The 27,951-nt window shown below is 42.3% G+C and overlaps 1 protein-coding gene across 1 annotated transcript; it reads left to right on the top strand.

The window, feature by feature from the left end:
• Positions 1–372: 372 nt before the first annotated feature.
• Positions 373–27,636, top strand: ISX (intestine specific homeobox). Its single transcript, XM_074825869.1, has 5 exons — positions 373–544; positions 8,182–8,424; positions 21,590–21,741; positions 26,295–26,411; positions 27,067–27,636. Exons 1-5 carry the CDS (start codon positions 373–375, stop codon positions 27,301–27,303), a joined length of 921 nt encoding a protein of 306 aa, XP_074681970.1. The 3' UTR covers positions 27,304–27,636.
• The last annotated feature ends 315 nt before the right edge of the window (positions 27,637–27,951 follow it).

The following is a 27,951-nucleotide window of genomic DNA, read 5'->3' on the forward strand; positions in this document are numbered from 1 at the left end:
GACATTTTTTACCTGGGTCTGCGAGGAGCGCACCTCCTGCTGGGATGGCCATGCAGTTGTTCATAGCTCTGTAAATCCACACCAGCTGGGGAATGTTTGGCAGTGGGTGGGGTTGGTAAGAGTTTTCACCCCCACTTCTGTCTTCCTCAGATACGGGAACGCAAGTCTTGTTCCCAAGCTGATCAGCAGAGAGGAGCAGGTACGTGTGCTCACTCGTGGGTTGCCTTTGTTTCTCCTCTCAGCACTCCTGCAGGTCGGCTGGGCACAGGTGGGGAGAGACACGCACCTTCCCAGCTGCATGTTTCTTGGAGAGCACCGAGAGCTGGGAGAGCAGGAGAGGACTCTCTGCCCCGTGGCTGCTTTGGCGGGAAGATGACAGATCCCCAGGTGTATTCCGGCCAGGGGAAGCCCATCCTGTCCTTCTCCATTGAGGAAATCTTAAAGAAACCTTCTGCCAGCACCACCCTACGCAGTGAAACCAGGAACAGAAGTAACTACACTGAGAGACCTCCAGCCTTAAAAGCAGGATCACCCCTGGCCTTTGGTAAGTACCAGGTATGACAATGAAAATACTCCTTTCTTTTTAACCTCTAAAGCTACCCTGTTTGATTATGTAGAATTCTTATTCTTTAGCTTTTGTAGGAATCTGGGATTTCCCTAATCAGGTACAAATCATTCATTACATATACAGAAATAATCTTTAAAAAATACTTGCTTTCAACCTTGCAGTAGACTGGGCTCGACTGCCAGACTTTGGTGGGATTTTGTACATTATGAAGCCCCAGTGTCTTTGGAGAGGTGGATATGTAACCTGAGCAGTTATTGCAGGTAGCTCTCTTCAGTAACAGTGAGAAGTGCTTATTGTAAACAAATACATCCTGCTATCGTTCTCTTTAAAAAACAGTACTCTTGTTATTAAAAAGAAAAAAAAAGAATCACCTGTCATAAGGAAGGACAGGCATTCAAAGTCAGGAATCTAGCCTAAAACTGCTGCAAGTTAATGAAGTTGTTGGAGTTTCACTTATATCAAGAGCTGGCTGTTGTCTGGAATTACAGCCAAATCTCGTATCTGTACCATTTTCTGATACATCCAACCCTCATCCTCAAGCAGGAGAGATGGTCTGTAAGGGTAATGGTAGCTAGGGAGTGTTAGAACTCAACTGCTGGAAAAAGAAAAGAGAAAGCATTTGTGCTTAATCATTTCTCCTTATCATAATGGACACTAGATTCTTTCATGAACTAAATAAAACCAGCCAGTAGAAAACTAGCATGACTTCGCTCTTAGCAAACCAGCAAGTGCATTAGCCTTTTTGACTTCTATTTCCTCAGTTTAGTTAATTTGGCCTTGAGTGAACTTTTACCCCCACAGAAATTGTCTTTTTTTTTTCCTTAAACAAAGAACAATGGCCAACATTTTCTGGATGTAGTATTTTCTCTTTTTAATCTACATCTTCCATGAAAAGGACATGTTTTATGTATACAAACACATCCACTTAACTGAAGAATTAGCTGTAGTTTTAACAGAAAATTTTCACTCACCTCTCGCTCAGCTGCTTTCAACAAAGCTTAATGCTACAGTTTATTTTTTGCAACAGAGAGATCCTTTCATGGATCAAGACCCCATTTCCCAGGACACTGGAGGAACCACCCAGTAGTAAGGGAGATAGTCTTTTTCCAAAAACCTCACAGTCCAGTTAACCATTGCTTATTCACACTCTTTTTATGATGAAACTGGATACTGACCTGAACTAAAAAGCAAACAAGACCTAAATTGGGAAGGAAACTACAGTGAAGTTAAGTGTAATGTTAGTCACCAGCTGGACTCCAGCCTGGTTCCACTAACGCTGCCTCTCAGCCATGTTTTGCAAAAGATCTGCACTTTCTTGTTCAACTCTGGAACAGGGTAACTTCACTGACCTCACAGCTCACAGGTTTGTTTCCTGATCATGGGCAGAGCCAGACCACAACATGTCTCACAGTTATGGGAGCCCCAAGCATTGGGGCTGAGTATACACCCACTGCCTTTGTGCCAGTACCTGCGACTTTCCATAGAAAGGGGAAGAGGGATAGCGTGCTGCTGAATTTTCACAGAACCACAGCATAATTGAGGTTGGATGGGACCTATCGAGGTCATCTGGAAGTCCACCCTGCTGCTCAAAGAAAGGGCAGCTTCAAAGATAGACAAGGGTGCTGAAGGCCATGGCTAGTGTTGCTTGACTGTTTCACCACTGGTACTGTTGGAGGACTGCAGCATTTAGAGGTTTCCTAAAGCTGCCAGTGCAGATTGGACCTGAACAACAGCAGACCCAGGCTATGTTTTAAATATGGTGCTGAAGCAGGTGAGAGCTTGGTAGTTTGTAGGGGTGGACAGTGACATAGCTGATGCTGGTGCAAGTGTAATGGGGCCCATGTGCCAAAGGAGCCCAGGTGCCAGGTTATGAAGAGGGGGAAATGCTGGTGTGAGCTCTGTGGGAGTGAGCTTTTGTGAGCTGAAAGTCCTTTACACAGGGCCCATGGCAGTCACTTTGTGCCACTGGATCCAAAGTGAGACAGATACACCACTGAAAATGAAGTCAATGCTGTTCATAACATGGACTCTAGAACTGCATTTTAACACCATGAGACTCTTCTCTGGGAACAGAGAAGTGTGTGAGAGACTGGACCTTTTTGTATTAAGTCTGTTTGGCAATCAATATGTTGAAGCCCTGTTTCACTGTGTGCCTTGGCTAAATGTGCTGCTCCAAGCACAAGGTCTGACATATCTGTATGCAGGACGTGGTGGGTTCCTAGGATTGCATTACTGCACTGCCAGTACTGTCTCATCCCAAATTGCTCCACCTGAGAGTACAGTTTTTCACCTTGAAAGCAATGCAGGCAGAACAGCCAGCCTTTGACTTCACTTCATCACCTAGCCAGAGAGAGACTGTATCTGTAGCAAGAGAATATGGTTACTCTTCTCTCCCCTGCTAGAAAGCAAGGTTGAATTAATATACTTGATGCAATGTAAAATGTTAACTAATGAAAATAGTATATACACATGAAGATTCACTTAACTGTCACTGGAGCTGGGAAAACAGGAAAGCTGTAGAGATATTCCAAAATGTTGTACATTGCTTTTTCAGTTGATCATGGATGTTTAAAAAAGAGAATGAAAATGAAGCTTTTTCACTGTTGCTTTCTTACTAACAACAAAGAGATACCTAGGCTTATTACCCTTTGCTTTCCCAGCAGAACTGCCAGTTTTTCCAGATAAGGTTTATTTATTTCAGAAGTGCAATACCCTATGCTGTACATCTTGGGATAATAGCTGTATTTCATCAAAGTCATTCAACTTCATGCCATATAACACTGGCATTAAACAAGTTGTGTAAATAGTCAGCCATATCTAATTTGGCTCAGTGCTGGCCAAGGTCAGGAAACTGAAATGAGCTAGGGAACTTGTTGGAAATTCCAGGATGGGACACAAATCCAGCTGCTTTCCCAGAACAGTTCAGCAGCAGCAAAGAAGGAAGTACCACAGGTCAGGACTGAGTTATATCTTATTATGAATTTTAAGAACATTTCCCACATTCCATATGGTATGTATCTGAGCCAAGCCGTGATCCATGTAAGAGCAAAAACTGCCACCACGCACATACTCATGGCTACCATAAGGTAAATACCTAGGCCAGAAATTATCATCCAGTTCATCTGCTGATCTAGACAGTCTAGATACTAACATCACACTTGTCCTGAAGTCTAAATCTAGCCATTAAGAGCTGAGGAGATGGGTAGGACCAGAGGACCAGAAGATGCAGAATGTCACATATGAGGGATATGGACAAAGCTTACCCTGGAGTCCTTTCCCAAGAAAACCCAGGGGTGCTGGACCAGATGAATTCTAGAAGTTGCTTCTAACCTGAATTATTCTATGATTCTTTCACAAAAAGGATGTTGTGATGTACAGTGTCAGCCTCTCACAGAAAGCTGGGGCAGGACTTGATCATGTATGAGAACTGTGGGTCTGACTCCTAAGTTCACAGGTTTTTGTGAGTGCAATTCCAGTGGGACTTGGAATAAGGAGTATGCAGTCTTCCCAGGAATGTTCAAATTCCCAGTTGCAATATTAGCCGTTTGTGAATTTACTGCACAAACACAACTACTAAATGACCTGAAACTGCAGCTGTTGATATGAAGTCTACTGAGTTTTTTGAATTTTTGAAAGACTCATACCAAGTTAAAACAGGAATAGTGAACAAGAAGACATTTTTGTATTCAATCTATGCTTTCCCTCTCCTTTTTGTCACAGTGCCTAGAAAGGGTAACCATGGCCTTTGCAAGGGACACAAATAAACACCCAGCAAACGCTGATCTCCTCTGTGGTGCCAACTCTCATTTTAAATAGAGAAGACTAGCAGTCCTATTTCAGAAGAGATCCTTCTGAAATCCCTGGGAACTTGATTTCAATGTGCTTGAAAGTATATCTGAAATAATTGTTCACTACTCCTCTGGTTTCTGCCAGTGAGGTTGCACCACCAGGAACCTTTAAGAAGTCAAGGACAGCTTGGGATGAGGATGTTACACATGGGAAATCAATAGCAAAAGCAGTACAGATACAGTAATTTTGTCATTCTGCCTGTGTTATGCACCATTATATTAAGGATATGCAAATTGATAAGAACACAACTGCCACTTCACACACAAATGTCAATATGGTGATTGTTTACTTTACCCTTAGCAACACTCCACCCAGCTTTATTGCAAAAGAGGAAACAGCTGAAAGAATATAACTGAACAGATACCACCTGGCCAGTATCACCAATTCACCCCACCTATTACAAGGGAAAACAGTCTCCTAAAAAAAAGGTTAAAAAAAGATGTATAGAAGCAAGAGAAAAACAGCACAATAAAAAGCTGCACTTCTCAGTGACAGACTCTTCCATGTTTACAGCCTTAGTAAGACCCTAAAATCATAAGCCTTATGCCTACAACAGGTATCTCTCTCTCCAGTGATTACACAAAAAGGCTTAAATGGAACTTAGGCCATCTGAAATAACCTCCTGCTTCCAAAAAGAAGTCATACTATCTTGCCTGAAATTTCCCATGCTTTCCTACGTAATTGAAAGTCAAGCGAAAAAGACCATTTTGAGCCACAAATCAAAGTAATTTCTGTGCATGACAGTAACAAAATATCTCATGTTTGTGCCAGGCCATTGCCATCACTGAAGAAAAAAAAAAAGAAAAGAAAACTGCATTCCCTGGAGGAAATTTTACCCCATGCCAATTCGTAGCTATTTTTCAGAGCTCTCTGCTGGAGTCACATGAATATGCACCAAAAATTACTGTCTGGCCTAAAGAGCTAACACTTCAGACAGTCCCCTTGCTCATGACAACAAGTGCTACAGGAGGTTGCAACACGAACAGGACCAGACCTTGGGGCTCCTAACTCTCAGATATGTGCTTTAAACTCAGTATCATCTACCTTCAATCTTAGCCTCCAGAAAACTTCCTTGATTTTTCCAGCCTCTCTTTAAGGTTCATGCCACTCTAATTTGCTTCTTTGATCCTCCCACTCCTTTTTACCAGTTTACAGGGACATTGGTATTTTCGCATCTGCCTAGGACAGTCTTCCATTCCCTCCCTGTTTTCTCTTCTTCAGCCTGTAATTATTCTGTCCATGTTCATACGTAAGGTGTGCTCATCAATGGGGTACATGAGCACCTCAAAGAAAAATTTTGGGGAGGAAAGTTGCATATGAAGGCTGAAGACATGTGAAGTTTTCTATAATTTAGAAAATGCCAGTGTCATTCTTAGAAAGCTTTAATCACTGCCCATAAGAGCACCTTGCTCAGGTATGCTTATGTTCCGCATTTCTGTAGGGTATAAGCACCATCAGTTCTTTAACATATTCATTTTCTCAGCATCACATCTAGCAAAGGAATGCAACTAGTCCTTAATTTATGGATGGCAGACTGAGATAGAAATCCTGGGCTAAGAACCCATACCAATACCAATATGCTCTGAGTTCTTGAGCGAATCACTTAAGCCCAGCCCCATGCTAGTGACCACTCCCAGGTCTATCCTTTTCCTTTATCCCACAAATATTGTTCGAAACCTCACCTGTTTTCTCACCAGAAAACTCAAACCTAGTTGTTCCTAAAGGAATTAAATGAGACCCGTTTTGTACAATATGCCTCAAACAGAGAGATGGACCTCATACGAGGTTTTTAAGGTCAGCATGGCTACACACGTGCAATTGTGTTTAGAAGTTTACTCGAAGATTGGTGATAATTTACAAAGATAACATTTGAACAATCATCCTTTATTAACATGAGGCTTTGGCTAATTTCCAGAGCTTTTGTAACTGTATTTTCTTCATGTCAGTGTCAGCCCTCTGTAAAATTACTATTCTGTCGGCATTTACTGAGGGCAGAATTGCGTACTTTGTCTCCAGATGTTATAATTATCATTGCTCCAAGGCTGGTTACAAATAGAACTTGTTATTTGTTCAGAAAATAAAACTCTGACAAGTCTAAAAAGTGCTTTGTCAATGCTAGCTACTGCACCAAAAGTAAAATATATATTAAAAATTGAGTTTCTTCCAGTACAACATGTTGGAGTTCACACCTGCTGTTATTTAGATATGAGAGGGGAGAGGGGAACAACCATAGATGCTGCAAACCCCAGAGCCTAGATGTGAGTGACTGCTCAGGAATGCAGTCCATTACTGCATTAAGATTTTAATGTTTTTTGGTGGTAATAGCAGACAAACCTGTGCTGTCACATTCAATTCAGGGTCATGCTAACAATGGAACCTAAATTCCCCAATATGTTACCTCTTACTCTGCCTTTCCAAGCAGAGAAATCCAGGCATGGAGGAGAACTACATCAAATTCCAGGTTTGCCATTAAAGCAACACAGACCCAGTTATCTTGTCTCTGAAGAGTCAAGCCTGAGCCTTGATTGCATCTGCCAAAGGCAGCGCATAAAGCACTCAGAATTGGGGCTTATGATGAGGCTTTAATGTGGAAAAAAGTGGGTAAGAGAATGGGAGTATTTGGTATACCTCTCTTGGGATGCTAACAGCCACAAACAGCCCACTGCCTTGAACCATGAGGCTTCCCAGCATGTTATATTTCAGTGCAGGCATTTCAAGGATGAGTAAGGACTCATACTGCATTCATGAGAGCATAAAACTCATCTGAAAGATCCTGAAAGTGCCCCTGCTACAGGCAGAGATGATGGTATTAGTAATAAGGCAACACCATAGCAGAAGAAAGATCGTGGCTTCTGTGACCAATTTCATCACCACTCAGGGTCAGGTGTCCTAGCATGTCACCACTGGTTACTGCTGAGGTTACCTTCAGATCCCACTGAGATTGTTTATAACACCAGTGCTCAAATCTAAGATAACCTTATGGCTGCACTTCATGAAAATGAACCAACATGCACTTCTCTTATGTTTGTCCTGTCAACAAGAGCATGCAGGTGATTTCATGAAGATGAGTTGGCTGTCAGTACCTTCCTAGATATCACCAGTGTTGCCTGTCACAAAGGCAGATGGGAAATGTTGACAGCCTGGGAAAAGGCTGCCTTTAAAATTATCCAGTGGCAGGCAGCCTGGATGTAGAAGAAATGGAGCTGAATCAGGGAAGACACTGACCTTTAGCATATTCTCTGGCCCATTGTCCTATAGGGTAGATGCGCCTACAGAGACATTTAAGAAAGGACCAAATTTTTAAATGCATTTGGCATCCAGCAAATTCCATGGCAATCTTGCTGACAGATGGTCAGAGCAGCTCCACATCTACTGTACTTCTGAGTTCTTCAGAAAAGGCAGCCACCGATTTGGATACTGACAGGGAAGCTGAGCTTTCTTAATCATTTGGTTGTGTTCCTTACTTCTACAGTCCTTTTTTTGAAAATTTCCCATTGAAAGGACCATTGAAAGTTTTAAGGTGGAAGGAAACAGAGAACAGGCTAGATTTTGGGGTCAAATTCACCAGGATCATGCCCCTGCAACATGAGGTCATCTTGTCATTGATGAACAGCGCAGAAGGATTAAGGCCTTTTTAAATATTACCAGGTTTGAATTGTAAAGTATCTAGAACACACACATGCTTTTTTTTTTCACACCAACTGGAAGGTGCACTGAACAATGGTTTCTTTATTCAAAGCTGTCTTGTGCTGTGTCCTTCACAGATTCCAGCAGCAGGAGTCATTTAGACTGTGACTTACCTTTCGCCAAAATGCTTCTCCCTGCCACATGCGCTGCACCTATGGTCACAGCAAAGAAAGTGCAGGCAACTCACTGCAGGAGACCTACTGACAGCCCAGCGTCCGTCCTGGGTGAGGACACAGGATGTGAACACCTGGAAGGCAAAAGAAAACACAAGGAAGAGGAGGATCAGCTATGCGATATCCCGGTGGCCCATCCACTTCATGGTGAGTGCTCCTATATGCAGACGTTCTCCCAGAGTACCCAAAACCACAGCTGTTATCTTACAATGATGTATATGGCAATACCTAGCAACAGATGTCACAAAGATTTCTCCTGCTAAGCTCCTGACTGAGTCATGGGGATGGTTCTTCAGTCTCGCCTTTGAAAACATGGAGACCCACCCTTTGAGCTAAAGATCTAGGTCAGGCTGCCAACCCTACCAATTTTAGTGATAGGGACTGCTTTGGGTGTTTATTGCCCTCCTACTTGAGATGGCAGTCTACGGAGTTACCATGTTCAGCAGCCTCGCTCCCCAGGTTGTGCAATGCCCGTTTCCTGGTAAATGTGCGTTGCACAACACAGGGAACGAGGCTGCTGAACATGCCGAATCAGCTTGATGTGTTCTGTACACCTTGGACCCACTGTACAGGTGATGAAGAGGTCATCAGCGTGCATACTGGCTAACTGTCGATGGGCAGTAGGTCTGGCATGTGAAATGTGTCAGGCCCAATTTTAAAGCCTGGCCATGTTGGTAGGTCTGCTAATTTCATTAGTTGTGAGCACTGGTAAACAGCAGTCTACCTCTTCACCAAAGCAAAGGACAATACAAATACACTTTGCCAATATGTTGCACAGAAACTTTAATCTAAACGGGATGCATGGTACCTGGACAAGACAAGTTCTTAGCAGACAGACTGCAGTTTTTTAGTAGCATGTGACAAAAACTGCTTTAAGTACTTTGAGTTTTAGGAAAGGTTAATACAGAAATCATACTACACTCCAGAAAACAGCTTCTCAGTAGCTGCAGTAAGATGTTTCATGCATAGTTTGTTAATATTCACTCCTTTCTGAAAGGAAAAAACAAACCAATTTTAATTAAGTCCATTGAAGTCCATTGTGGCTTCACTGAGATTCACACATCTTCATTGGCCCGTACTCTACAAGCTGGTAGTGGAAACATTTCTTTCTGTGAAGTATATTTGAAAGAAAAGGCTTGTTCCTGCTGCTGCTGCTATGGTATACATGAGTCTTGTGACAAGCTGCTGTCACCTCCTCCTCCTGCATAAGACAACGTCTGTCTTGATGCCGAGAGAAGCCTTGTAAGATAACTGGATATTTTAGCTAACCTCTGCCCTGTAAGCTGGACACAGCTGATGGCAGCAGGGCAAAATCACATTGCCTCCTTGCAAAAGAGCCAGGGCTGTATGTATCTGGCACTCAGAGTTGCCCGTGAGTGCTAAAAAGGACTGTATTTCATGCAGTAGGGAGTCGCCAGCCACGGGGATCACACCAGAGCTGGGAGATGGCTTTCCCAGGGTGACAGAGGAGGGAGGTGGCTGTCCCAACTCAGCACTTAGCCTCATTGACCAGCGCAGTGGTTGGTACCAGCCTTATCAACAAAGCAGTGGGGGGAAGCATGTAATTATCTGCACAAAAATGAGCCAAGCTGAGCAGGCCCTTTCAATGACAACTTATTTTTTAAAGGCATTTTAAACAAAATCCCTCTGTTCCCTGGTGGCAGTAGGGTTTTGAAACCAAGCAGAGGTTTAATGATCTGCCATTTTCTAGGCTACTGGTTCCCGCAGTTGCCAAGCCTTTGATAGAAACTGGCTGAAGGAGGGGGAGGATCCTAAAGCACTGGACTGGCATTTTCCCTGCAGTGCACAAACAATGATGTTTCAGATCCCGTTCATGCACTGTGTTGTTCTTAGCAGAGAGCCGGAGGCCTGGGTTTAAAATCCTTTCCAGCATCATGAGCTTCAGCCTCCTTCCTCTGCTTTATGTTAGGGGGGGAAGAACTGGCAGCCTCCCTTCCTCTGCTTTATGTTAGGGGGGGAAGAACTGGCAGCTCTTTTTTCTCCTGCCTCTGGCTGTGGCTGGAGTCACCTTTCCCAGATGAGGTTAGCAGCAGCACCTGAAGGAGAGGTAGACTGCACCATCCCTGGAATCTGTCTGTAATCCTTACAGCTCTAGCTGATGGCATATTAATTTCTGTTTCCATGCCTAGCAACTCTGTGGTGCTTCAGATGTGCTTTTGTCATGGTAGCTATAAGCTGTGCCAAATGCCCATAGCATATGCCATGGAGGTGTCCCCAGGACCTTCCTCACATTCACACCAAGGATGCCTACAAGTGTCCAGGGGAACAGCACCAACCTGAGCAGTGGGAGAGCTTTCTGCTGTGAAAGACATCGGAAGTCCTTGGCTTGGCGTTCCCTCACCTCTTTTTCACAGCCCACTTCTATCCATATAAAACACCTGCATAATTTGTAAGGAAGGGTGCTAGGCTCTGACTAAGCATACACATCTGTATAGTTGTCAGGGAGCAGAAGAAATCAAGCATGCTGTACAATCACCTTGGAGGCGGGAGGTCTGGGGTTTGTCTGGTAGTTTTTTTGATAGGAGCAGAAAGATGAGGAGGCTATGACAATATGCCCTTCGTGGGAAGGTGGTTTGAGATACCAAGAGCACCCCAGCTGTGACCCTGACTGTGAATTTAGAACATATTTCTAGGAAACCCTGTAATACTGTAGTGTTCCTAAAATTTGCTTTTCCCACAAAATGGCTTCTGCGACTAAGCGGTTTAGAAATGCAGTGTCATTTAAACTAGATTTATGCCCTTATCACAAACCATTTACAGGAAGCAATGCCTCTTGCACTTTGCACTTAGAGGCTGCACTGTAAGCAAAAAAAGAGAAAAGCCCTCATATGCTAGAGACATGCTGACAGTGACATTTAATTTTGCTAGGCCCTCATTTGAGTTTGGAAGCTTTTGTTCTGAATGTTGGGTGCTTTCACCTGTGGCCTTATGCACAAAAAGCTCAGCAGAACTTTTTCATAGAGCGTGGTTCTTCGAAGCTGATAAAACCCATTTTAGAAGGAGACCATTCTGAGAGAGGCCTTACTTTGGAGCTGTGGGTACAGACTCTGCTTGGGCCAGCTCTCTGTGAAATGATTCATTGCTGCCATTTTGCTATGTGCAACCACCACCACTGCCAAGGTCTTCAAAACTTAAGAACAAGCAGGGCAAACTCTTGTGGCTATCAGTCAGCATCACAGCAACATGTCCATGTAAACACACAATTTAAATGCTGAGCTCCCAGTTTCCTTTTAATTCCTCTGTCTGCTCTTGTGTGGCACCCTTGGGACTTGACCAATTCACAGCAGCAGAGCACTGGACCCTTACATGCCCCCACACACCTGCCTGACCTACAGCAGCTCCTGCCAGAGACTGCCATGTACAAGATCCCAGTGTAGTTCAGATCCTCACGGTCAATTCTTTTGCATGTCTTTTACGCATGCTGGGTCTGATCGTATACATTTGTGTGTGTGCACTGTAACTTTTTACATCCAAAGGCAGTGGATGAGTGTGCCCAGCATTGCACATGGGTAATGGTTCCAGTCCTCTGCTCCAGCAAGGAAGCAGTCAGTGCCTTGGAGAAGCCAGATAGCAGCATCACCTCAAGACGCTGGTGGGTGCCCAGTCTTGCGGGATTTCTTCTCTGGGCAATAATTCAAGTACAAGATAGATCAGGCTTCAATAAATGGAGCTGGCTCCTAAGTCTGCCAGAAACTGGGGGTTTCAGGCCATGGGAAAAACTGGACTAAGTTATTTCCTGCAGCTCGTGTTTTCATTATTCACTGTAGAGGAGGCTGCCAGAATGAGTCAACATCACCCAAATATTTCGACAGTAGAAATCCTCTGCACATTGCTGACTGGGCACTCAGGAATCTTTTTATTAAACTGTTTTATTATTATGATAGCATCTTTGATCCCAAAGCTTATTGACAAATTCTGGTTGGTAATTATCATAAACACAACAGGAAATATAGAGATGATCACAGTTCTGGAGAACTTCCAGTATAAGTCATGTCCCCTCTGTACTGATGCCAGTCGCAGGCATCTTTATCTTAGTGTTTATGTTTTCTCTGAAGTCATAAATTAATTTGTACTGTTCATTTGTGGACAATATGGTCAAATCCATGTACCCCTGTGAAACAGCATGGTTTATCTCTTGCAGAACAGTCTTTTCTCCAATATGCTGACTTATCTTAATGTGTTTATAAAACACCCAAGAGACAATGAAGTAGTGTATAATCACAATCCCAGATAAATATCGGCTGCCCAGAATACGCCAATGGGACTGCAAGAAAGGGCACAAACATCCCTTTGTCCTACAGAACAAAAGGAAACAATTCTAAATGAAAAGGAAAATCAGGAGGAAAAAATAAATGCCTATATATATGATTTGGCTGCCATTAGCTGTCTCGCCAGTCTTCTGTTTATCAGTGTGATAGTCCCTGCAGCCCCGTGTCTCTGAAGTGCAGTATTCCTATATACATTCAGAAATGCAGCAGACAATTGACCTTGTTTTGGTGGATTTACCTGAGGTGTTGTTGAAGGTTGGTTCTTTGTTTTTCTCCCTCTTTGAAGACTGACCATGTACAATCACACCCTGGATATTAAATTAAAGGCATGAACCTGAATCCTCTACTCCCACTCTTCAGACTGTATTCACATAGAAGTCTCACTGATACAAGCAAACGCTGAAGAAAGCAAAGCTGTCAGCAGTTGGGGGATTATCATAAATTCTGTTTGTATTGTTTCTTTGTGGGTTTTGGGGGTTTTTTAGTTACAGCAAGTATTAGTATTCAATGCTTTCCTCGAGCAGCCCCTTCTTTCCTGGGAATTTTGGATCCAAAGGGTACATTGTACAGGACCCAGAGGTTAATTTGTTCCTGCTAGTCAAATCTGTGTAATGTGACCACTTGTAAAGTTAATGGCACATCTTGATAAGTTTATTTCAAAGGTCTTGTGAGTACATATTGGCTTCTTCTTAATTGTTTGAGAACTTTTTATTACATCCCTGAGATTTGGTACTTTTAATTATTGTTCTTTGAAATTGAGAGCAGGCTATTGTATTAGCAAATGCTTTATGCTGAAATGGGAAACAGCAGAGACTACATACTAAAATAATGATGGAATTATGCTTTCTTGGAGGGAGAGCAGTCTCTGAGGCAGGGATGTAAATAAACATGTCTGATTGATGTCAGGAGGCTTGCAGGTACAAATAACCACAAAGAGCAAAAATAAAGTAGAAGACAGGCTGTGCAATCTGCAGTAAGCTCAGCTTTCTTCATGGGCAAATGGATGGTTTCTGACAAAGGTGGTTGACCAGAGACCCAGAGTGGGAAGAGCTGTGGAGAACCCGTTTTCGTTTTTAGGAACTGCTACTGGATTAGGCTGTCCACTGCTTTTAAAGTGAAGTTTGACAACGGCTGAACATTCACAAAACGTACATTTCAACCTTGAGATTTAGCCAAATGGGGAAACTACACATATACCTACTCCAAATCTGCTTTGACCTGAAGGAGTTCGTGAAGGTGCAGGTCATTTAGCCTAGGTACAGAACTGATATCAGGTGATGGAAACTAACACACACCTCTGTCAGTAGGAGTCCCTCAACCATGGCCTGAGTGCTTCTTCCTCCAGGTATTTTGCTGACCACTGCTTGTTCCAGAGTTATGCACACCACCATTTCAGGGCAGCAGCATTTGTAAACACTATCATAATTTTGCTGACAGATGGGAAGGGTTAAATTCACCAGGGGCTCAGGTTGATGGTGAGCTCCTTGGCAATGAACTGTCCACGGGAATAGTTTCATACATACCGTCTACTCCTTGCCAACTTCTCTGACAAGCAGACTAAGAAACTCCCCTGGCCACCACCATACAGCTTGCTTAAACAGGTTTCTAGCCTGGTATTTTTAGCATTCCTGCTCACAACGCCTAAAGTCTGTACCTCTCTGCATTTCAGCCTTGCTGTCAGGTGATTAAGGCACTGTACTCTGCGCCAGGATGGAAGCAACTCTCCATCAAGGAGTTGTGGACTGAAAGGAGGAGGTCAAGCCTTTCAAAGTTCAAATCGTGCTGCTCTGTCTTAACTTCAGCAATGCCTGAACAACCAGCAGCTGGATGTTAAATGCTGCATTTTGCTAGCAGGAGGCTCTATCCAGAGCACATTGTACCTATCCAATTAGGATCAGTCTCGCTGGCTATGCCAGTCCTCCTTAACAAAGGCTGAAAAACCACTTCAATAAAAATTAGCCACACTGCCATACTCCCACCTAAATATTGCAGTGCAAGCTCTTTTGAAAGCTGTGAGCCACCTCTTTAACTAGGAGAAGGACTGCCATGGGCAAATCTCTGTACACAGACAAGCACGTTTTGTCCTGGTGCCATCATGACTCTGTAATAACTCTTTGATAAAGTTGCAATTGGTTTATTTGCTATGGGCTTGGCAGCCATGAGCGGAATGGCACCACAAAGAGCAACGTTCAGAAAAGCCACAAGAAGGAACCAGCTGGGAGACCCACATATCTGTAATTGGTTGAATTATAAAGAAGAGAGAAACTTCTTTTAAAGTGGCTAAAAGGGAAAACCAGAACTTAACCAGATATAATGAGGCCCTTTTTCAATGCTCCTGAGTTTCTTTCTGAGAAACAAATGATACAGTCAACTTTGTTACACAGAGAAAAATATATTTCTGAGGATATGTAGCTAAAACCACTTCCTTGCTTATGCAACTGCCTTCTCTCTTCTTGTCAAAGCAGCAAAATCATGTACTGTGAGAGGGTGTCTGTCCAGAAATGTCAAAGAGGTTTGCAGCAAGATAAACTGATCCCACCAGTTTTCATCTACCTAGATTACATACTCCAAAGCAAATATGTGCCAGCACTGACTTCCAGCCCTTCTCTTGGGGTTTTAGCTCCTTAACCCTCCAGTATATGACCCTTGTAATGAGAGCAACTAGGCTTGATACAGTCTTAGCCTGCTAATGGGCTAAGAGCAAATAGGAGATGCAATTGCAGAGATGTCCCTGAGGTAGCATTTATCTAGCTGATCCAGGTATGCAGGGCAGCTGAGAAACAGCAGTGCAAGGTGTACCGTAGGCCAGTGATTCTCAACCTGTGGTCCGCAGACCCCTGAGGGGCCACAATGTTGTCACATGGGGTCCGCAAAGGCTTAAAGCAGGGGCGGGGAACATCCAGCCCAGAAACATTTGGTCTGGCCCACAGCAAGCACTGCACCTCCTTTTTCCACAGCCCCCTCCCCTCAATGTTCCTCTCAAACCCCCCACCCAAACACCTGCCCTGACATGCTAGTATATTCGGTGCTAGTATGGTTGGTGAGACCCACTTTAACGAGGAGGTTTTTCTCTTAAAGACATTTTCTTAACCCAGCGGCCCTCTTTAGGGCCACAATGGGGCTGAAATCTGTTCCTGCAAGTGGTGGCCCTGGACCTGTAAACAAAAATATACGGTGACTGAACACAGACAAACAAGGGGGGAGGTGAGAAGAACTGTAAAAACTTTTCATCAAATTTTAATGTAAAAATTGGCATCAGAATTAGCATGTTAAAATACCATAAAATGGGCCATTTGAGCGAGAAGAGTGTTGATGCTGTTGTTTTAAATTCCTATGGAATCGTTGCAATAAAGATATTATAATAAGTGTATGCATTAATAGATTAATTTATTTCCCCTTCTCTCCAAATTTGAAGACCCTTCATGAGAAAATTGAAATAAATATTTGACGCAGTCTAGTGCTTTAAATCTTGAATTAAGTCTTGGTGGTCCACAGCCACAAAAGGTATTTAAAGGGGGTCCATGGTGAAGGAAAGGTTGAGAACACCTGCCATAGGCTATTTGCCTACTACAGATTATAGTCCAGAATGAATTTGCCCAAGTATGGCATTGCTGCAGCTGCACATATTTACTTAGTAAACTGAGGAACAAGCAGTAGTCTTTGGTATTGATTTGCTCATCTCTTGTAACTGTGTTATACTGAATAGTCAAAATAAGCCGTAATACACGAAACTAAAACTGTGTAAATAAGAAATTGCAAATGAGACTCTTTGAGCTATACATACTACTAACGCCTTAAATTTCTGTACTTTTTAGGAAAGGAATGGTGGGGGGGCTTCAGTCCATGTGGGTATTTAGAGGTCAGAGATCACATAATAAAATAAGTTGGGAAGGACCTTTGGAGACCATCTTGTCCAACCCCAACTCTAAGCAAGGCAAGTTTAAATCAGGATGCTTAGGCCTTTGTCCAGTCAAGTTTAGAATATCTCCAAGGACTGAGATGTCTCAGCTGCTCCAGGCTCACGTCAGACTACCTTCACGGTGAAAACACTTTTTCTTATTATGTAATCAGAATTTTCCTTGCTGCAACTTGTACCCATTGATCTTGTCCTTTCACTGCTCACCTTCAAGAAGAATCTGTATTTCTACAAAGTTCAAATGCTTCAACTTGCTCTAAGTCTGACCTAGTAATAAAGCCAGTTCTGCAGAGGATAAATGGAGCCTATTACTGAATTTAAAGGAGCTATACTGCTTTATCAGCATGAAGAATCTGGCCCTTCCAATGTCAACAGTAAGGCAATGTATAGACAGCTGTATCTCTAATCATCTGCAAATGCTGACATATTTAGCTGACTGGTATTTTCAGGCTTGGTTTCAGCAGTCAGCTAACCTGCAAATTACTTTCACAGAGCATAAAAGCACACTTGAATGTTGTCAGCTTTTACATAGAAAATAGCTCAGGAAACTCAGACAGTCTTATTTCCCCAGAGACTCTAGAGCCATGTTTGTAAAGCCAATGTTACACTTCCAACACTTTCAAGTCTTATATCTTCCACCCACATTCTTTATTAGACTGTAATTCTGAATGTTGTTGTTTGCTGTGGGATCTCTAAGCTAAGGTCCCAAGGCAAAGGGAAGTATCAAAGCTACAGTCAGAGAAAGTTTCATCGTGCAAGAGAAAATGTTAACATAGAGTCCCAGATTTTTTGTATTTTTATAGTGGTTTTAAAAAAAAAAAAAAAATAGAATGACTGATTACTTATAGAAAAAATGGACTCTTCTAAATTTCCTACTGGCAAAAGCGTTGATTAGTTCACAGGAGTCCATTTCGTTAGCAATTTAATTTCATTTCCAGTTGAAATCAAAGCCTGTCCTTCAGTCTCTACTGGCCCATAGCTGACCTCATGCTATTGTATTTGTTTAATCTGATGAGTTTCAGCTTTGAAAAATCTTGTTTCAGTAGGATTGACAATTCTGAGCACTGTCTAGACCCTTCCCTTATGTAAGAGTCTCGTCTGTAGAACAGTTTACCTTTCAAGAAGGAAAAATGTGGAGGATATAAGAGTGAACTGATAGAGAGTTTCTTTTGCCCATCACCAAGTTATCTGGGTCATTTTCATACCAAAGAAGCTGATATGAGACACCAGCAACTCATGAGCCTATTCTCTCTGAAGCCATGCTCTCTAGTCCTGGACACTTTTAGCTGCCAGTGTGACAGAATACAGTAAGATTATCTGGCAGATCTATTTCCCATCCCATCTCTAGCACAGCTTAAAATAATGTGTGGTTCAAGACAATGGATACAGCTCTCAGGTACCATAAGACATCTCAGCTCAACTAAGAGTTTCTTCCCAAACTTACAGCCTTTGTCTTCTCATTCTTGTATATTCTTTGTCAGGTAGACTTTGCAGCTACTTCTAGATCTTCACTACTGAGTTTGTTTCACACCTCAACCCTGTAGAGATGGTATTGCATTGCTTGTAACAGCAGATTTCTTGAATCTATCTGGGTTGATTAATCCAGTGAACTCTGTACTAAGTGCCCTGCCAGTACCCACAACTTTTTAAGCTGGTAGCCAGGGGTAGATATCCACATTATAGTCTCTGGTGTGTATGAACATACTCTGTATGAAGAAGTCCTGCAGCTAGCATGGTCTAATAATGTAAACCACTCACTTCTAGCTCAGGTAGTAATCTTGGTTTGGGCACTAAAAGTCTTGCCTTAGCTTTGATTCCTCATTACAAAGAGGAGATGATAGCTGTCATCATATGTGCTTACAGGCAAGAACCAATGATTGCTGTTTGTCTGGTGCCCCCTGCGATGAGGTCTGATCCAGCTGGTGTTTGGCAGTCACTTCAATCCCATCATGGTCCCATTCAGTCATCTCAATTCTGCAGAGTCTGGTTAATGTATGAGACAGAGGGTTTATATTGCACTAAATCATTATTTGCTGTATTCTGATGGAATACTAAAAACCACCTTTTTTTTAATTTTATTTGATGTGACATCTTAGGTTTTAAAATGTAGATGGTTTCTTTCTTGTTTTGTATAGTCATGAAATTATACTTCATTAATCTTTTTTTTTTTAAAGTACATTGGGATTTTTTTGCTAATTCAGAAATCTTCCAGGACGTAGACAGGTTTGTTCTCTTTCTCCCGAAGGTTTTCTGATTGCTAGAAGGTACATAGACTGCCTGGGCATACAAAACCTGGCAGGACAAGAGCCCTGCCAGAATCCCAGTTGTTTATGTACAGTTGGGACCACAGGAGCAAGGAGGTGGTCACAGTTTGAACCTGGATCTCTTGCTCCACTCTGGAGGTAGACTGCAGCTTCTCCCAAGGTTTGTGGAGCCAGTCTTTTACCCTGGATAGAGGCAGGAGCTCAGCTCAGCTCAGTGTTCAGAGACATGTACAGGACATCTCAGGGAGGCCTCAAATTTCTGAGACCATGACAAGGTGAGGACAAACTTCACTTGTAGGGATCTGCTATATGAATTGCTCTGTGCTAGAGAAATATAAATATCATACATTGTAATGATAAAATACAGCAGAGAGAATCATACTGTATGACAGAACATGATGGGCTTGACAAAATATCAGCTTGGTACTCAATCTTACTTGTCTGCAGTATCTCCCAGGAGGATATGGAAGCCAGTCCCCACAGAGAGGTGTGAGGTGAAAATCTTCCAGACAAGAGACACCAATATAAACTGTTAGCTTTACCGTATCTACAGGGAACGTAGTGTCCTGAGATTCATATTCTCAGCACTGATATTTCTCTTTTAATCCATATAGCAATAAATCCCCCTTACAGACATCTTTTGGGAAGGTTCCAGTAGATGCAACTTTGTAATTAGGAGAGAGGGTGCCCCTTGCTATCTTCAGCATAATTGCACAAAAATATTTCTCATTTCAGATCTCTGCCCCAGTAGTGCCAGCAAGATTCAATGTAAATAACATTTTTCTCTTGGGGCTGAAGCCAGCGCTGCAGTCTAATGAGTAGGAGTACTTTGATAGGCCAGTGAAAAGTCTAATGATACGGATCTAACTGTGTTGGACATCAGCTTTATTAGGCTGCTTCTGAGATATGGGAGTATTGACGGTGTTTATGACAAGTGACACTCCTTGGTTATTCTTGCATGATTAGTTTCCTTTCAAAGTACCTGAAAGGTTTAGAAAAGATGAAATATGCACAATGGAATATATTCACTTACTGGTCCCCAGATACCATGTCCTAGTCACCTTCTTACCAAGTCAATGGACAGAATTTTTTATTCCTTATTTTCTGTGTCAACAGAGTCACAATGAAGTTTTGATTGCAGAATGAAAAATGTCATTTTCTGGTTGACACAGAGCCCAATTTATATTGGCCAAGATGTTTAGTTACCTTTTTCACTGCTTTAGCCCCCAAAAGGAGAAGTTTATGCTAATGGTTGAACAAAAGGGGAAAAAAAATACAAAGACTCTTTGAGGGACTAAGCAAACCTCTGGTTAACTCTTCCCATTAGGAAGTGTGTGCATCTAGTTACATAGTATGAATTGATAGTTGTCATCAGACCATGGAAGACCAAAAGCGTTTATTCAAAAATGTTATTTTCTTGAGCAACATGGTGTCATTGCCAATTACTTCAGGTCATTGAGTAGCAAGTTCATCAGAGTCACTAGTGATATTAGAATTTTTATGCTCCTATCAGGCTGCAGTTTTCCAAGCTCTGTAGAAAAAACCCCGTGACTCACAATGCTTGGGGCATGGCTTTTTGTGCTGGTCATTCAGTGTCAGTTGGAAGATACTCCATTTGTGCATCAGGGAGGACTCAAGCCTTGGGACGAGGCTGAACTCCACATTCTGCAGATCAGCTGCCTTTAGAGCTCACTTCTGCTGCTCCTTTCTCCTTCTTCCTTGCAAGACATCAGTCCATCAGCATCATTTCAGAGCAACCTAGACCTTATTCTAACCTACACCAAGTGGCTTAGAAAGTTCATGATCTAAATAAAATACCCTGGTGTAGGAAGGCATTTCCAAAACAGTGTAGGAGTGCTGAGGGAAGTCTTTAGTATGGTCAGACCACAGCAGGTGAAGGAATGGAGCAGTCTAAGAGTCCCCTTCGGAATTCACAGCACCCAGAGTTCCCCATATGCTGCTCCATGGGTTTTAAGGCCTTGTAGTTCTTAAGGTTAAGCTTGTTTAGAAGATCCCCACACCACAATGGCACAGTCAGGAGAATACCATGACTTTTCTGTGTAAGGTAACATTTTTTATGCCACTGTCACACTGCAGTGAAACTGCTGGCTATCCCTAAATACTATCAAAGTAATGGTATGGGAAGAGAGCAGCAGTCAGTCAGTCTGGAACAGTTGACTTTCCTCCACAGCATTCATGCATTTTCGGTACTCTTTGATCTTGCATACAGGAAGAGAAAATTAAAATCGATAGAGTGACAATAGAGTAAAATAATACCTCGGAACTTGAGGAAAGCTTAGTAAGACTCATATGACAGGAAAGAACAGGGATGGAAAATTTGTGAGCTGAAAGAAAGATGGTGATTTTTTACAGGCATCAGAACAGCTCCAAGACAAGATGTAGTATCTACTCTCATTCCATTTACATTAAGGGTTTCTTCACAAATAGTTAATAAGTGATTATAAATTAGCCACAGATGGGTGCATGTGACAGACAGGAGCAAAAAGGGGTCAAAGGTTGGTCCAACACTAAAGGACTTTGATGACAAACCCACTACAGGGCTAGCGTGGTTAAAATACATAGGGTTTTGTAGCTGTGGATCCATGGAATTAGCACTGCAAATAGCGACTTTTGACTCACTTCTTGAATAAAGGAGCTCATTCACATCCACTGCTGGGTCAGGAGACAGTCACCTATGGTAAGTACACCTCTAGAAGGTGTTGGAGGTGCCATCTCAGCTGCATAGCAATCCTCAGAAATTGCTGTATCTCTGAATCTGAATCTTCTTGTGGGTCTGTGGCCTTTTCCTGTAAAATGCGATACAACTTTCCTTGTTTGCACAGTTGAGAGGAAAGGGAAACGGAGAATCCGGACAACGTTCACAGCTGAGCAGCTCCAAGAACTGGAGAAGATTTTCCAAGTGACTCACTATCCAGATGTCCATATTCGCAATCAACTGGCAGCAAAGATAAACCTCCCAGAAGCCAGAGTTCAGGTACATTGTGTCTCCAAAAGGCTATGCTCACTGCACCAATTCTTTATTCAGAGTACATTTTTAATAGTTTATGCCTGGGTGACAACGCTAATGAAATATGTGACCTCTCTGTTACCTTAAAGAGGAGGCCAGTATCACTCTTTTCCCTTTTACAAATAAGGAAAAAAGTATTTGTCACCCAGCTGGGACTAACCAAATGGGATTAATCAAAGAGTTAACAGGAGCTCTAAGCATACTAAATGCATAGCAAATAGGAGTTACAGATGATTATGAACAACCTGTTGGACTCTGTAGCAACAGAGCAGCCATTTATTAAAATATTTCTTAATCGTTTATCAACCTTTTATAGACTAATGTACATCCCGTACAAACTGTCATCCACATCCATCTTCTACAGGGTCTCAAAAAAAGTGAAAATAACTGCCCAAATGAAAATTCTTTCTGTATTTTGATATCACAGGCTTTAAATGCCCTGGCTGTAATTTCAGTGCACAGAGACTAATCCAGTTCCCCCCAGCTGTAATGTAGTCTCACTGACTGAGCTCAAAATTGACCTCAAATGTTTACTGCTTATGAAATCTGCTACATTAAAATATACATACCACTGTGTATTGGCATTTGGTGTTGGTTTACCAGGCACTATTGTGACAATTTTTGCACAAGGCAGTTTCTGTACTTGCTGTAATGCTAGTCATAAGTGTACTTCTATGCACATATCCCACTCTAACAATCAAAGTTCAATACAGAGCAGTTTATTGACTATGACATGCCTGGGACTATCGACTAACCATGATGATATTGCTTCATAGTTAAGTGACAGGGAGAATTAGAACAGCATAGCTATAATATGCCCAGTAGCGATATCAGTGCACCCACAATGCATTTCCAATGGTATAAAGCACAAGCTGGGTACTAGTCAGTGTTCCCAACAGAACAGCAAATCACATGAAAGAACAGGGCGATCTTCTGTTTAAAAACTTATTTATAATCTCTAGGGGTAAAAATAAAATAGTTATCATGGGAAACATCAACCAGAGATGTACACAAAGGAAGTAAAAAGCCCCTCATGTATGTATTACATATGGCAAATTCCCAATTCAGACAGTGTTACACAACACAGGAAATTCTGAGTTTGACCTCATCTTGGCTGATAAAGGGAAACTGGCCACAGAACTAAAAATTAACAGTAACTTAAGTACAAGTTGTAACTTTGACTGATTGCATTTGCCACATATAAACAAAACAGACTGCAGAGAATTCATATATGATCTTGGTACTTTGAAATAATAGTTTTGACAAAGCTAAAAGCAGTATTATCAAATCACCTCAGAGAGATAATTTAACTGGGGGAAAACAAGTGAGCAACCATTGGGTAACCAAGTGAAACAGTTCATAAGTGTGAAAGAACTTGTGTCCTCCAATCAAGAAGCAAAGGGATAATTGCTGTGAAACAGTTTAAGTGGATAGGTGGAATTATATCCCTGTATGTGTGCATGCCTACATGCAATGCAAAAAGAAGAATGCTGATGAGTAGATATTAGAAACAAGAAATTATAAAAAATGGATAAACAAGGCAGAAGGATACAGGCCAAAGCTTTGGTCAGAAAAATTAAGGATCATCAGAACAACTCAATAAAAGTCCATTAAGAACAAACAAAAAAATGAACAATTATATTGATCTGTTACTTTATAGAAGCAGTGGAACTGTCAAGGATAATGCAGAAATGACAAAGATGTTCAGTCATAATTTCTGCTCTATCCCTGGAAATATGTCAGGTAAGGTTGTAGTATCACACAATGATGATGAGACACTTTCCATAAGGACAATGTTGAACAGCAGCTGCTACAGACAGATATTTTTAAATCCAGACATCTAGGTGACTTACCTCCAGTAGTTCTTAAAAAGCTGCTTGAGAAGCACTTTGGGTCATCAGTGTTGATATTTAATCAGTCCTGGAGCACAAAAGACATTCTAGGGGCCTTGAAGAAATTTAATATTGTGTCAGTATTTAAAGGGTAAACAGGACAACCAGATATTGACTGGCCTGTTAGCCAAACATTGATTTTTGGTGAAACAGTGATAAAGCCGATATGAGTCTCTGTTAATGAAGAATTAAAGAAAGGGTAATACATTTAATACTTATCAACACTGGTTTATGGAAAATAGGTGTTGTCAAACTCATCTTTTTATGATATTATTGGTGACAGTTTTAAACTGAAAGAGGGTAGATTTAGATTGGATATAAGAAAGAAATTCTTTACAGTGAACATGGCAAGACACTGGAACAGGTTGCCCAGAGAAGTTGTGGATGTCCCATGATTGGAAGTGTTCAAAGTCAGGTTAGACAGGGTTTTGAGCAACCTGATCTAGTGAAAGATGTCCCTGCCCATAGCAGGGAAGTTGGACTACTTCATCTTTAAAAGGTCCCTTCCAACCTAAACCAGTCTATGGTTCTATGGTTCTATGACTCTATGATTCCATGTATTTGGTTGATAAACGTAATTACATGGGTGGCATGTCACTGTAAGTACCTTGCCTTGGTCCTGTGTCCTGCTTGGATTAAGAAAACAGAGCAGATCAAATAGCATATGCTAGGAGACAAAAAGCTAGGTCTGCAACAGGTGTCTGATTACCAATGAGGACATTTTGAAGGTGGTCTCTCATAGGAACTATTTACTGACACAAAGGTGAATTTGAACTACAAAATCAGTAAAATCTTTAATGATAGTGCTATGAAATGGTAAGAAGATTAGGGGAGTGGAAAATAATGAAAAGGCTGATTCTACAGCAAGCTCTGGATCATTGGCCATGTGTCTGCAAGAGAACAACAAACAATCTTACAGGGCAACAAATAGAAGCCATTCCTACAACATGGGGCACGCCACCCTCCCTCTGCACTCTGTTTTAGTTTTTGTTTCTTTGGATAACCTGCTGACCACTGCGAGGGCAAATGAGTCTTTTGTGAAATGTCAGGCAGTATTAAGGAGGCACTCATCCCTGGCTTTAGCACTGGTGTGACTTTCATGAACAGACATGGGAACACTGTGCTCTGTCTCACTGCCATAGCTCAGTAACACTGGAAAACTGAAGGTTAGTAGCATGCAGAGAATAAATTGTATCAGTAACTTGGTATCTGTGGTGGACAAAGCATGGAGGAATAGGTCTAAATCCCAGTAAAAGAAATACAAGGTGGTCATTGAGAAATCATTTTAGGGGTAAAGGTGTTGGAGAGCTGGTTGGGCAAAAAAGAGCAGTTCGGTCTGTGAACACAGCTTTGCCTTTATTAAAAAAAAAAAAAATAATCCCTGAAATGAGGACTTTATCCCGTATGCAGACTTTGGAAGGAGCACTTTAGAGGTTGAATTTTGTCTTTAGTTTCCCCTCTGTCAATCACTTTGTCGGTGTTAAAGAGGAGACATTTTTATGGTACTGTTTCACCATATAACTCCTGCATGGTAGAAAGGGAATGGATCTGTTCATACAGACTAAGCAGTTCTCAAACACATGCAAACCCAGATAAACAAAGCTGCCCTTTCAGTAACCTCAGATACTGCTAACTATCAGCAATATAGCAGAGGGCTCCTGATATTCCCATTACTTTCTGGGCAAGAGATGCAGAAATAATTGAGCTGTTCACTATTTGGTTTAAAAAACATATATATTTACATCCAGTAGCATCTGGTTTTGATCACTAACACCTTGTGTTCATGTGCACCACTTGCTTACATTCAAACAGCAAGTTCCTAAGCCAGCTAGAAACTACAGTGGAAGGGGGATTCAACTTTTCACAGCAATGCAGCAAGATGCACTACTGTGGCTGCACAATAAACGCTTGTGTGCCTCAGGCAGAAGCCAGATTGGTCAAATCAGTTGACAAGTGAAAGAAAATCCCCTTAAAAAAATAGTTGTCTGTTTGCCAAAGCAAAAGAGATGGCAGATAACATACTCAGACTGCTGAGTGATTTAGTAGTTTTCATCCCCTTGGGTCTTTTGCTTAGGTCCCTTATATGAATTTCAAAATGTTACCAGCTAAATATAGGAAGAATTACTTCATCTCCACTGGTGACACATTTTTATTGCAGCGCAGCAAAACATCTAGGTGGGTCTTTTCCCAGTCTATTCACTTGGGAACAGGGTGAAAGAGCCCTGTTGTGCAACAAATCACACCTCCTAGGGAAAACAGAATGCCATGTGCCTTGACTGCTGCAAAGCTTTGACTGAAAAAGGATCTGCTTTCCCAGGAGAGTCCTGGAATACCTGCTGCACCCTGTGACACTGTCTTTCCTTGCACAGGGAGATCCTAGCTCTTCTGTGAGCTGCAAGAGAAAAGAGGCTATGATGATAGTCCAGAGATCCCACATGCTATGCAAAGTGTGAAAGGTGCTGTGTCAAACCCAATGTTTTCCTTTAGATTCAGCCCCTGGTTCTGCTGAGCTGAAGGTCAATGTTTTTTATGCTCACTTAGAGAGAGGAGGGAAAGTAGTTGGATGTGAGCAGCTTCTCCTTCATCTCCTGTTCATTTCTGTGCCTTTTCTTTCTTGCCTGTATCCAGATCTGGTTCCAGAACCAGCGAGCAAAGTGGAGGAAACATGAAAAATTTGGCAACTTTGGTGGCCTTCAGCATCTAACAGAAGTTGATTTCATCCCTGCTCCCAAGTCAGATATCACAGTGAGTATCAGAGAGTATGTGTAAAGCCACAGAGGGATACATAGTTATCCTTCACCAGGTCACCTCTTCACATGGGACTATCCTGGAGAAGGAGGACTGGAAAATACAAAAACGGCAATATGATGAAAAGAAATCCCAGCAAATATGGGCAAATAACACATTTTTAAATTAAATTAAACCTGTTTTGTGAATATGCCTTGAGGTATCTCTTGCAGGATGATACTTCCCCATCTTACTTCTAAATCACTTCCCTGTAAATCATACTTTGATTCAAAATATCTTTACCTTCAGAAATTTCTTGAACAGGAAGAAATATGATATTTGCAGCCACAAAGCTATGTTTCTTTATAGACAGTATATCTTTACAACATCTAGCCTTGTTAGGCTGACCAGTGCTTTTTGCCCTTGACCCACGTCCTTGCCAAGTCCAGGACAGTTAATATTATCTAGTTTGGCACACAGGCTCTTCCCCTGTCACAAGTTTTTCCCTAGCTAGAACAAAGGGTATTTTGCCTTGCTGCCTGGGTTTTAGGGAGTCTGTTCTTCTAAACTTTTCTTCTTAATTACTGAGCACCAGGGAAACAAATAAGGTTGATCGTAAATTGTATCTAAGTCTGTATTGATTCACCTGAGACTGCATTTTTATTCTTGAAAGGCTCCTAGCTTGATGCCAAGAAAGCTCACTGCTACCATCCCTGCCGTGGGATACTACTCACCGCTGCAAGGGCAGCTGACAACTGCCTGGCTTCCCAGCACGCTCTCCTTCATCCCCCACCACTTGGAGCTGCTGCCCTTCCCAAAACCGTACTTGCTCTTCAATGTCCTCCCCCCTTACAGCATGCCACTACCCCACAAGTTGGAAAGGAGCGGTATCTGCGCCAGTTCCACATAGAGAAGGATATGGGGGAGTGAGGGTCTTTGGGGGCACACTTTTCTCACCCATGACCATTTTGGGGGTGTGCAGTTCCTCTCCTTGACAAGCCTGCCAGGACGATGGATGGCCTGTGGTGCAAGGTCAGCTTGCTTGCAGAAGTGCCACCACAAGTCACTGCAGCCTAGAGAATGTGGGTGAGAACCACCATGGACCAGGAAGGAACTCCCCACCTGCCTGAGGAGCAGCATGCTCTGTAGAAACCCAGCCGCTCAGCTGAGAGCCTCTCCCTGGGGGGACAGTGCACCCAGCAGCCCTGCGAAAGGACTAGGATTTTACTCAGCCCTGAGACAACACTGGATGACCCTATTGTGCTGGTGGCTTGGGGCAGCCAAGATGCCTGCAATGAGGAGTGCATAGCCCCAAGGTCCAGCCAAAAGAGCCTTTCTCTGCAAGTTTAGGTAGCTTTCCTCATAGTTTCTGGTCCTTGTGCACTGGGGGGTGCAAGGAACATGTTTTGGTTAAAAATCAAACTTTCAAGATACTTTTTTTTTCCCAAGTAGTCAATGATGGAGGGGGGCGGGTTTGATTTGCTGTTTGTGTTTTTGACTTGAATAAAAGGACACAAAGACAATTTGAGCTGAAATATGGCAGTCTGAGAGGAGCAGC

The sequence above is a fragment of the Strix aluco genome, chromosome 5 (genome assembly GCF_031877795.1).
Source record: "Strix aluco isolate bStrAlu1 chromosome 5, bStrAlu1.hap1, whole genome shotgun sequence".
In the NCBI taxonomy this organism is placed as follows: domain Eukaryota; kingdom Metazoa; phylum Chordata; class Aves; order Strigiformes; family Strigidae; genus Strix; species Strix aluco.